Source organism: Ursus arctos, unplaced genomic scaffold, assembly GCF_023065955.2.
Source record: "Ursus arctos isolate Adak ecotype North America unplaced genomic scaffold, UrsArc2.0 scaffold_21, whole genome shotgun sequence".
Taxonomy (NCBI): Eukaryota; Metazoa; Chordata; class Mammalia; order Carnivora; family Ursidae; genus Ursus; species Ursus arctos.
The window spans coordinates 36,868,731-36,882,046 of NW_026622886.1; the positions used below are offsets into that span (position 1 = coordinate 36,868,731).

The 13,316-nt window shown below is 33.4% G+C and overlaps 1 protein-coding gene across 1 annotated transcript in view; it reads right to left on the reverse strand.

Moving 5' to 3' along the window:
- TRHDE (thyrotropin releasing hormone degrading enzyme) overlaps positions 1 to 13,316 on the reverse strand; it is a 363,943-nt gene that overhangs the window by 76,174 nt on the left and 274,453 nt on the right. Inside the window, exons 8-10 of the mRNA XM_026500012.4 lie at positions 11,615 to 11,680; positions 10,794 to 10,981; positions 5,535 to 5,623 (exon numbers count right to left, since the gene is read on the reverse strand). Coding sequence (XP_026355797.1) covers positions 5,535 to 5,623; positions 10,794 to 10,981; positions 11,615 to 11,680 — 343 coding nt within the window. The remainder of the gene's footprint in view (positions 1 to 5,534; positions 5,624 to 10,793; positions 10,982 to 11,614; positions 11,681 to 13,316) is intronic.

Sequence of the window (13,316 nt, forward strand, 5' to 3'; positions counted from 1 at the left end):
GGGGTGGGCTTTGAAATGGGGCAGGCTCCTTAATTTAATGCCTGTTACATGTTGCCTATTTTTATAAACGTACAGGAGAACCAAAAATGTATGCTGAACATAAAAATCTAATCTTTAATGTTTCAAATAGCACCTCAGCTTTTTGCTACTTTTATAAATAGTATCTGTTGGAACAGATAAAGAAACGAGGCTCAGATAGGCTAATTGAATCGTCCAAGGAAGCTGGACATGGCCCATCTCAGGTCTCCTGACTTGGGCGTCCTTTTTACTAAATTATACTCTATTGATACAAGATGGTATAGCACTTTTACTGTAACATGGTATATATTTCTCACATTCTTACATTGATTTGAAAATGAGGGACATAGCATTGGAAATAAGAATTAGAACAGGAGCAGGATAGTTAGATCTTTGTTCCAGTTCTAGGCTTAAATGTTTGCATTTAGGCCACTCATAAAACCTAAGGGCCAACTAATAGCATTTAAGGTCCCTTCCAATTCTATGACTCAATAGAAGAAGGAACTGTTTTCTCAGTGTGAAATTTTACCAGGCTTCATCTACGGTACTTGAAAAAATAAATCTATCAGATATTGCTTTAAAATATTAATAGTTTCCCAACTTTCTGATACTTTGTTTTTGGATATTTTTCAAAACTTTAATGTGCTTATCTACACAACTCCTTTGAAGTTTTGGAATGTCACCCCATTTTACGGATATAAAAATAAAAAATAATTAACAAAGATATGACATTTTAAAAAACTAAACCATACGAAGAGAGATTTCAATTAATCGTGTCCAAATTCAGTGAAAAAAATTAAGATTAAAATATTGAGTATACTGTTTCTCTTGTGTAATCCTAACTATGCCTTCAAGAATATGAGGTTTTTTACAACAACATGTTTTTAAATTCTGATTAAATCCATTTGGGTTAGGTGCTCACTTTGGCAGCACATACACTAAATTCACTGGGGTTAAGAGTAAATTTGATCGGGGCGCCTGGGTGGCACAGAGGTTAAGCGTCTGCCTTCGGCTCAGGGCGTGATCCCGGCGATATGGGATCGAGCCCCACATCAGGCTCCTCTGCTATGAGCCTGCTTCTTCCTCTCCCACTCCCCCTGCTTGTGTTCCCTCTCTCACTGGCTGTCTCTATCTCTGTCGAATAAATAAATAAAATCTTAAAAAAAAAGAGTAAATTTGATCATTTTCATCTAAGAAGTGGTTATTTTTTGAAGAAATTATAATATTCAAGAATCAAGTTTAATATATGAATACATGATTTAGGTTTTTACAATTCTGAAACAGTCATCGAATCCTATTATATTAAATCTATTTTTTAAAGTTATTTCTTGTTCACATTTAGAGAGCTGCCACAATCTAACCTCATGGGACACATTTGGCTCTAAAGGGTGGTGGGCAGTAAGGAGGGCCCTTGAGGAGCACTGGGTGTTATATGTAAGTGATGAATCACTAAATTCTACTCCTAAAACTAATATTACACTGTATGTTAACTAACCAGAATTAAAATAAAAACTTGAAACTACAAAAAAAATTAAAGAAATAAACTTATTGAATTCATCAACTTACAGGTAGAAAAGAGACAAATTAAAAAAGGAAAACAATCCCTATACCTTCTATTTCATCTGATAAGAATAAAAAAGGCAGGCATCTATTGTTTTTAAGTATGCTATTATTAAATTGATAACTAAAACCTGAAGGTTATTACTGTTCATGAATATTTTTATGCCTTTGTTGTAAATGAAATCTTTGGAGAAATGATTCCCTGAAAGATTTTATAATAGATTTTTAAATGTCTTTTTCATTCTAGTTAATTATATCTTTAAAATGTTCTTCAAATTAACTAATGGCAAGCAATGAATTTTAAAGAGATCTTTTCCAATGGCCTAATGAGGTATGGTATGTGATGAGTACCAAAATAAAAAGTATGGAAGTTATACTTTGAATGTTAGTAATAACAACTTAAAATTGTATGTAGAATATATCCAAAATGGCACAAAATTTAGATTATATCAAGGCACAGAGTAGTTGGAATTTTATTATATTTTGGTTTTATATTCTACACTTTCAGAATAAAAAGAGGAAGAATAAGCCTGTCTCCTCAGGATTGGCTGGCTGCAGAAAAATCAGAATTTAAAACAAACAAAAAGTCAACCAAAGTAACATGGATAGCAACATAACAACAAACCCAGGTATAACACCTATTGGTTTTCTTGATGGACTTGTGTGAGAATCGAATTAGAAAATCCTCTATAGAACCTATAAAGAACCATGTGTATGAATATGATGGCAATGTGCTGAGTAATTGGCACGTCAGCAAAGCAACCTACCAAATTTTAAAATCTTACGTGTGTGTGTGTGTGTGTGTGTGGTTTAGAGGGAATACATTTAGAAAAGAAAATCAAGCTCCTAAGACAATTTGGGCAAGTTATTTCTCAAGTCCTAACTTCCTCATTTGTAAAACAGGGATAAAAATAACTCATTCTAAAGGCTTGCAAGTCTTATATAAACCAATGCTTAAGGCAAGCACTGTATCATTACACTATTTTTAATGTTTATTTGTGATTCCAGCACCAATTTCCCTTTTATTTTGAATCTTTTCTTTCCGAACATTTGGCATTAAATTTATTCCCTTCCATTACACATTCATTGTCACCATACAAGCTGCTATATTTATAGACATCTGCATTCTCCATATTTCAATAGTAAAAACAAAAGAGATAAATCCTTTTACCTGCTTTCAGTAATTTAAAAGTTGATTTAAAAGCTATTTTAGGCTAAAATGAACTACACCTCAACTTGGAATTAATTCGATATTCATCTAAAGGGTTTAACAAACTGAAGTGTCAAGAGTATATGATGATTCAAATCAAATTGATACTTTATATTATTTACCATGACTGTGTCTTAATACCTGGTGAGATCGAATCTATGTGACTGACAATGAAAAATTATAAAAACACTGATCTTATTATTATAACTAAAAGGTAGACTTTTAAAATAAAATGTTGATAAGAACTGACCAGAATATTTTCTTAATGTTTTTATGGAAAAACATTATTACTGATACTAATTAACTATATTTTTTATTTGGATTGATTGATTGATTGACTGATTTTTAGAGAGGGGGGTAGGGGCAGAGGGAGAGAATCTCTACCAAACTCCCCGCTGAGTAGGGAGCCCAATTCGGGGCTTGATCTCAAGACCCTGAGATCATGACCTGAGCTGAAACCAAGAGCTGGATGCTTAACTGACTGAGCCACCCAGGTGTCCCTAGTGAACTGTATTTTGAAAAAAGAGAAAGAGAGAGGTAATAACACATAAAAGGAGACAAGAGTTAAAAATCTTTTTTTCCCCCTAGTCTGTGCCTTGTGTTAGTTTTTTATTTGTCATCAGAATGAAGGACTTTAAGACAAAACTAAAGACAGAATGAGACTGAACAGGGAAAACAGAATTGTTGTCTTTCTTCTAGGTGCCTCTTGGAAGCTACTTCCAGATTTACATATTTATAAAGTTTTCAAGAAACATTTACTTGGTATGGGCATTCCCACAAAAGCGTCAAAACTTCCATCGGGACAATGTTTCATCAACCAGAAGACTCTGCTGTGATTTAATGGGAACTGACGCACTGTAGGTGGCACGAGTCAGTATCAGAGTCAATGTAAATATCACCTCCCAGAGTTACGCACTGCACACACTATGTAGTGAGCATGACATGTGTATTAATATAGGTGACATTTTAGGCAAACGTATGCTTTGAAATATCATGTTGTTATTATTTCTGATTAATAATGAGAGACTACAAATGGAAACAACCTCTTAAATACACCTGCGGTTATTGGTCAAGAAAAGCTGTGACTCTGTTCTGCATACTCTGTGTGAAACAAGAGGATACCGTGAATAATAGCACACAATTAACTAGGGAGTTAGAGGAAATGGACGCGGGGAAAGTATCCAAGAAGAATCAGACTTGCCCTGGATCCACTCTCTAAAAGTGACGTTTTGGCTTGATCCTGACTTTTAATCAGTATCTTTGCACTCTTGTAATTGTCCCTTTTCCATTGTACCCCCCAATGAGATAGGTTATACTTGGTTTCTGAAAACTGTTCTATTCCATGTTCCTAGCAATCCCATGGAGGATCTAATAGTTAGATCATTAGGTTAATGACTCACTGTTTTCACTCATCATTTCATAACAAATTATGTAGATAAACAAAACAACTACATGAAAGTAAAAAAGCAGTAAAAAAAAACCCAACAAATAATACAGTACGTGAATTAAGAATCATGGTATAAATGCTAGCTCTAAGAAATGAAAAGAATAGATTATGATAAGCAATTTTAAAAGGAGAAACACCAATAAATTTTAAAATAAGCATTTGAATTCATCACTACATTACTTATGAATCTTTTATATACAATGCATATAAATAAAAGCACATATTTTCATAATATGTGATTATGTGTTAAAAAACACAACAACATGAAAATCTGAATAAAAATTCAACTGAAAATATAAGCATTTATATTTCTGGTAAGCAGATTCGATTTTGCTGTAAGAACTTTTTCTTGTATGTATTCTGAGCACTTATATCTCCGTTATAATAGCAAGACTGAGGGGCAGACACAATGTTTATTTTGTTATTTATTTATTTATCCCTCACTTATTGCAGAAAGAGATTGTTGGCTGGCTTACAGTGATTACAAAATAACAAGATCACATCAATTAGTAGAATGCAAGAAAAGAGTACGAAAAAACAAAATGTGGACATGCTTGATCACCTAAATCTAAATAAAATGTTACATAAAAGATGATAATTGGCTTTTTCTCCAGTTCAATAGAAAATAGAAATTAAAGAGACCTGTTTCACATCTAGCATGAAGGAATTAGATTGGATTCAAGAAATAGCTTTCTGACAGTGAATTGAAATAGGTCACTATCTTATTTGAAGATATTTAGGAACAGAATAGAATCTCATCTTTCTCTGCTCCTTGAGAGTTGACTCTAGTTTAGGTGATGCTTTGATGACCTATCAAGGCCCCTCCCTTCTGTCCCTATAATTATCTAATTTTATGGAGAATATTGCCTTGTCCATTATTTAAAGAGCCAGTCTGGCAAAAAGAAGAGAGCAGGAAAATGGAATTGAAAATGTGGCCTGTGTTTCATTATTTGGCATACTGTTCTACTGGGAGTTATGATTATAATTTAATTACATTTGGGATTATAAAATGATACAGTTTAATACAGCTAATATTAGTACTACAAATGCTTTGTTTTAAATTTTCTCTTTACCATCAATGACACAAATAAACTTAAGAATTATATAGGCAGACTAAAATTAGACTATGTACAAACTATACTATATTTTACTGACTTTTGTAGAGTTGATTACCATTTTTCTATATTCTCTTTCTAATTTGTCTTTATTCACATTTTTACAACAGCTGAACCCAGAGGTTAAGTTGCTAAACAATTATCTGAAACCAAATAGTTCCTGCGGGGAGCATATATATTTTACCTGATTTGTTAGACACCCAAATAATTGCTTCTGAAGACACATGGCTTCTATTTCCTACCACAATAGTTAATGGAATCTGCCACAGGTAACTGCAAAATAAAATAGAAGCTTTAAGACTAAAAACGGTTATAACAAATAAACAAACAACATTTGCTACGCACCTTCCCCATGATTTCTATTATTCTCTTTAGGGGAAATTAAAAAATTCCCCAGTCACAAAAGTAAGGAATAAGTCAAGAAGATGAATTCACTTCTTCAATGCCACTAAAGCAGACCTAGCCTGTAAGAGTTTTAATTTTAATACAAAAAGGGGACTTTCAACAAAACAATTTATCTTGTAAAAAAACAAACGATTTGCATTTTACATTACAGCATAAAAAGTAGCTAAAATCAATAAATCAGAGCTACACCATACATTGATTAAAGTCTCAAAATGACTCCTTTCTACTTGTTTCTATGTCAAATTAATACACATTTCAGTGGCTTCACGCATTTACATTTCAACATTATCCTTATTTATTCACATAACTATCCTAAAAAGTAGTAGTCTCACATTTTGCAGAAAGGTTAATACAGCACACCTGAAGTTACTCAGCAAAGCAGGAATGAAAGGTGAACCTAATCAGATGCCACTAAAATCCAGAGCAATACAAAGAACAGGGTGGGACACACTTAATGCTCTGTTTTCCGAAATGAAATTTCCAAACTGATGTGTGAAATCATCAACCAACATTCAGGATCAGTCATGAGTCTCAGCTATTAAGAGAAGCATTTTCTAGAATTTGACTCTTTACAGGATAAAAACGGAAGCCTACACTTGTACATGAAGTAGTATCAATTTAATCTCCAATGGCGACCCATAGATAAACTGGATGGTCTTAAAATAAGTTCAACGACTACATCTTGTTTCTTTCCCTGCAGTACAGCCAGATTATGTTGGCCTATCATTGCACCATTAACAACAAGGGTAGCCAACAATATCTAGTATGTGAAAAATATTTTTGATTTTATGAAAGAGACACTGTGTGAGCTCTGTAATTGGGAAAGTAAACAGAGAATTGAGGATTTTTCAGGAAACATACCCAGGATTATATAATTACAAATGTAATGAATATGTTTTGGGGGGGAGGGGAAGAGAGGGCCTCCCCTCTAAATCTGTTAAATGGAATTTGATTATTTTATCATTTCATGTTCCTCATTCACAGTAGAGAGAAGTCAGTAATAGTAACAAATCTAAATGGAAGAGTGAAAGAAATTAATAATTTCACACCAATTGCCATTTACAATATGTAAAGTTAAAATAATACATTTAAAATTCTAAATTTTAAAAATATATGCTGTATTTCATCAGCAAAATATTTTTGAGTGCCTACTACATGGAGACACTTAGCTATATTGCAGTGGAATCCACACGGTTGGTCAGGAAATCAATAACCTATAGTAGCCAAACGTATTGTTTTTAAAGTAGAAGTAAAGGAACATAACCCACGTAAGCTCTTTATCAAACACTTCCAAGCTCTTAACATAATACTAAGAATATGGCAAATAATTATAATGGTATTACTGTGAGGAAGACAAAGAGAATTGATATATATTTAACAGCTGATCTCTAAAAATAATGACTTTTTTGATTAATTGAAAAAATTAGTTAAGAGACAATAACGATTGTGCATCTGACTCTCACGTTAAACTATGAGCTCATATTTATAAACTTAAGATCTTGAAAAACCCTAGAAATGGAAGGCATTCCAGAAATTGCTGTTGAATTGGCTCAAACGGGATTAGACCAAAGTAAAATGAAAGGAACCAAATCAGTCTATGGGCAAGAGAGAGATTAACTTTATGAACTTGACTTTCTGGTACAAATCTTCCACATTGAGTTGGGTCAACTAAATTGTGAAGTCAAGTAAGTATCCCTTAAAGGGCAAGAAATATACAAAATTGATGATGTTTAAAAATCCTCAAAGATAAATGTGTCTTTTTAAAGCATGATCATAAAATCTGAAATATTATTTGCCCCTAATATAAATAAATATACTTTTGCATTGATTTAAACTGTATTCTTCTAAATAGTGGAATTAGAAATGATGATAACATTTCTATGGTATGCTTCAATATTTGAGTTTTAGCAAAAATCTCTACAGTACAAGAAAAAGAGATTCATGTCGATACCTGCATGTTGCTTACAGTCAATGCCACATCCCTACAGGACACTTCCTATGTGGCAGACACTTAATCACACAGCTGTTCAGACACAAAAGAGTTAACTGACAAGGTACTGGGATACAAACACTTGGGCATTTTGTAAAACTTTTGAAATAGTCTTCTGTATTTTTCCTAAGAATGTTTCTGCTCTCTCTGTGTCTGTGTGTGTATACATGTCTGCATGATTGTGTATGCACACACTAAAAATGTATACATGGTCACAAAAACAAAATAAAAATTACAAATTACCAAGCATATCTAAAATTTGTACTCATTTCTGAATTGCTATACTATTAATCCTGTATGTTATTTTTCATAACTTTCCAAACAACACATATTTGATCTTTCCCCAAATTTCATTTCAAAGATCAAAGAAAGCACGCTGCTTTATGGTTACAGCATAAAAGGGTGGAAGACACTGAACGCTGTCGAGTGAAGCATGGTGTGCTATAAAGAAAATCTCAGGCTGCAGTGGGTTATGTTTCAAAAAAAGATTAGAAAAAAGTATTTGTGAAATTAGATTGTGTCCCAGCTACCCAAGTTTAATTTTAGTCATCTCATTTTAAGCAGAAAAAAACCCCCCAAACAAACAGAAAGTGCATTTCAATAGACCTCTAAGGTATTTTTTCTTTAATATTCCCTGGGGTTCTCTCTCTTTCCATAGTTCATGGTTTTATAATAAAGCAATGTTTATCCTAATAATCATGTTAAGGTAGACAAGAATAGGTACTTATTTTAGCTTGAGTGAAAAATCTTTTTTAAAAATGGTACCAGTATCAGTGAAGCATTGACGTAGACACCACGAACTCTAAGGAAGTTGCTGTCATCTGATCAATAACAAAAGGAAAATATGACTGTGGAGATAAATACAATTGTCTGCAGCACAGGACTCTGAGAAACTCCGTTAAGTATATGAGGAGACACTACTTAACACTGCAATGTATGAACTTCAGAAAGAAAAAAAGCTACACAAATTCAGAACTTCCAGAATACGTCAATTCTAGCAAATATCTTATTTACTTTTACATATTACCTAGCTCTCTGCAACGATTAGTTATGTAACAGTCTATCTATGCTATCATACAGTTAGTCCATTACTACATACATTAAATTACTACATACATTAAAAATGTTCTGGGCATGTTGTAGTGATGTTCTAGTATCCTTTACAAAATTCGGGACAAAGAATTAATGGCTCAGAAAATACCCCCAATTCATGGGATTTCTGGTATCGGTGGGCACTGTTTTACTGCATCAACAGCTTGCATTGTATAATAAAGATCTAGGAAGGCTACGTACAAAGGACTGATAGAATTGGTACTGAAGTTCTGACCACAGTGTTAGAGGGAATGAAATTGATCAATTATATACAATTGAATACTGAATTTTTAACTGCAAGCTCTATTATTTCAAAATAGATAGAAAATAATTTTTGAGATTAAAGGGACTCCATGCATTTTCTTACTCTTAATATTTTATATGCCAGGTTCTCAGGGTTCAACATTATCCATATGATTTTAAAACTCTAGCAAAAGCAAAGCTCCATTCATGTTACATATACTTATACAGCCTGGGAGAAATTCTGCTTTTAAAGAGTCAGACTCATAGCTGATACCTCTGATGCATGTTATAGGCTGACAGCATATTTTTGTTCAAAATTTGTTCTGTCATTTGCAGGTCCTTTATGTTTTTCTGCATCAGTGATGTTTGTGTCAAACTGATCATTCTCAAAGGCATGGCCTAAATCTAACTTTGCCACAGTCAAGTAGTTTTTATGTACTTCCTGCAAGGCTGGGGTTGATGCCTAAGCAGGTTTAGCCTGGGGCCAGAGGGTGCAGGATAAGAAGCAGCATTTGGCAGCTGTGGGGAGACCAGGTGGGTAAGGAATCAGAGTCAGACCCTGACAACGCGGCAGGGTAATACTGTATTCCATCGCTGGAAACCGTTGGCTTGCAAGGGCAGTTTGTTGAAGGCCAGTGTATATATTGACCAGGAGATTTAAGACAATGCTTTCCTAAACGGCATTCCAAATTTAGTAACGGAAAGCATTCAGGAATTCCTCAGTCACTTCTACCTGTAGCCCATGTAGGAGCTAGCCTACTTGGGAATGATTTCCATCCCTCTTAGAGATTAAAACAGAAACAAAAACCAAAAAACATTTCATGCTTCACACCTCCTAGCTATTGGTGGACGATAAAGTCAGAGTCCTAATATGCCAGTGTAATGGGAGACAACATGACCGACCTAATCCAAACACCTCATTTTAGTTATTAATTTTAAATTCCATCCCTTCTGTCCTCTCCCCCTCCAACCTTTTCTTAGGGCACCTTTTAAAAAATGAAATGAACTGACTTAAACTGCATTATCTTTCTCTGGCTCAGCCTTTAATAAGACACCATACAGTAAGAAAATATGAAGTAGAAAAGAAACACTACATGCTGTTTTCAGTAATTAAAGGAGCTTCAAAAGAAAGTTTAACAACAAACATTCTATGTACGTTGTCTGTTCAGTGGTTTTACACGTGAAAACTGAGGGAGGAGAACATATTTTGATGCTAAGTATCATTGATACTTAGACCATTTAAAAATGGATCCACTTTGAGTTCTTTTGGCTGAGACACTAGTCTAGTTGTGGTTTTTGTTTATTTTAATTAGTCTTTCTGGATTGTTAGTTTCCATTCTCATCTATTTTATAAATCTCAGTTTGCTCAATTCCATTTAATTGACTTCACTGCATCTTAACTTTCTTGATTTTAATTCAACAAACATTCACAGGGAAAAGTAAAAAATCCCATATTTTTCTAAATCACCAGAAAATTTAAACTCTGCTTAAACAAAATAACTTCGGTGTGCTGTCACTTTGATGGTTAAAATATCTGAAAATGGGAGTAAAAGAGGAATCAAAATGAAAACACCATATGTAAATAAAGAAATGAAAACCATATTTCACTTACATTTTATAATTGTGCTAGCAATCCTTTTTAAAATGTTAAAAATGCAGAGTGAAACTTAAGAATTAAAGCAATTGTTTTTTTCATGTGAAAGAGTGTTGTACCTGTTATTTTGAAGTTCAAGTGCTTTAGTTTTAGCACTGATGTCATAAATAAAATGTTGTTGGGTAATTATTATTCTATTTTCTGCTGTAGAATTTCCCAAGATGGTGATAACAGGGTAGCCCATCTGGAGTGTCCACTGATCCATTACTTCTTGTATATTTACAAATTTTCCGTTCCGTTTTAGAGCCTTTATAACCCAAATTGTATAAATTAGTTTTATGAACATGAATTATAAACATAATTAATGTTAAGCCATTTTTATTTTTACCTTTATGATTTACTTAAGGATGAAAACAGGTAAAATCAGTGAAGCTAATATAACATGTTAGTAAAATTAATCTCCTTGCCTTAAGTGAAGCCTCATGTACATATAGAGAAATGAAAGCTTTATTAGCAGTAAGGTTTTTACTTAATGGAAGATAAAGCATAGCTGCTTGTTAAAACAAGTACTTGTAGCATCGTTAAGTATCCCCAGTATGTCTAGTACCAAATTTAAATATTTGTTATTCACCTAGAGAAAAAACTACTTTAACATCAATATTTCTCTCAAACATGAACATCTGACACCATATGAATGTTGTATTTCAGAAGTATTGTCTTGTTTGAAAGTAGGCAAGGTACTTTTTACTACCATTTGTAGTTTTAAGTAATTTTAAACCCCATTACTTTTATAATATATCAAAAATAAAATGATAAAGCAATATGAGAAAATATAAAAAATAAAAACAACTGTCAGTGTCAATAAAAGTTATGAATGGTTTGTAAACTCAATTTAAATATTCAAGAAGAGGTTTTGGTATTCGAGCTTCCTATACTTTACCTCTGATAGCGTATTCCAGAGATCATTTCTGGCTGCGTTGCCATACTTATGAATGGTTAAATAATCCTACAAAGAATATAAAATTATAATTACAATTCGGAGGCTAAGCAATTTCCAGTAAACACACTTATTTCTCAATTCAATTAATAATTTCTATTTGTTAGAATTACATTAATATGAAGACAAGGAGAAAGCCATAGAAAAAGATGAAGAATCTCATTTTAAAATAACCCAAAGAGCTTTAACTGAAACACATTTCTTAACTCATCAAACAATATTGGTCTCTTAAAAATTATTTTCATAACCACAATCACTTCTTATGGATTTCCAGGGTCAAAGACCTTCCTCTAATTTAGTAAATCAACCTCAAGCAATTTTAAAGAAACGACCCCTGCAGTGACACATTTAGGAGAGACTTCCCCATCAGGCTTTCCCGTTGAAGTGTTGAAAAAAACAAATTCTGTTTTATAGAAAAGAAAAAAACAACAGAAACCCGACTGATATATGCTGACGTGAAGAGGAATTGCTTTGCTGAAAGAGTGGTGACTGTCTCCACAAGGTGTCCAGTTCCCTAGTCTCTCTGCAAGGGACAGGCTGCCTAATACAAAAAAGGACACATACTTATTTCCATGAGCTTGAAACACATATTAATACTTAATATGAAAAAGTTGATCCTAAATTTATTTAACATTTTTGAGTGTAGGGCTTTCCATTTCCCAGTTGCCACCATCTGTAGTTAAACCGACGCACTTTCTATCTATCTCATGCCTGCTCCCTCTACGAGGCATGGTTTACGTCACTGCGGATATGTGATGGCCAATTGGCGTTACTCTTTTTCTGAATCCAAAGTGGAAAAATGAATAGAAAATAGTGTTTTCTATTATAAAACAGAGGGTCTCCTCCATTTGAAATTCCATCATCTCTACAACATGTAGGTAGTAGACAAAATCCTAATTTACATCACAGTACTGAAAATGAAAAAAAACTTGCTGACTCTTTTCAGTATTTTGTGTAGAGTAGAATACTTTGGGGATAATTAAACTTGAGGAAGAAATTTTTCTGAAATACAAATTGTAGCACCTGTGACAGATTCAGCTTTGTCGGCAACTCACAGCACAGCAAATGGCAACTCCCACCTAATCAGACTCTAAGGATGCAATGCCCAACACTAATTTAGCAACCACAAATTCATCACCGTCATCAGGGATTATGAATAACTTTATTGAAAAAATATAACCCCAAATAACCAATCTGAATTCCACCTTTGGCTTTGGATATGCCATATGAGTCATTTTCCATTAGAACTCAGAGACCAGGATTTAAATAAATTATTACAGACTTAACTGTCAGCATTATCTTTCATGCTTTTTTAGCACCTACATGAATAAATCTGGGAACAATAGGAATTATGAAACACAAATTTGAGTTTTATTTGAGTGATGTGATAAGAAAAAAAGTATCAAACAGTAGAACTATTTATTTATTGGGTTTGGCTTATGGAAAGTGCTGCTAGGATTATCCGAAAGAGGGAACAAAGGAATACTCCACGAACTTTGAAGGGTCCAATACCTAACTACAGGATTCTCTTCACAGACAGATCATAAAAATCCAACTGTTCATGATATGAGTTGACCTTGGCCCGATACTGATCATCAACTCAAGCTCTTGGTTCCTTCCCAGATTCAGAATAAAGTTCAAATTT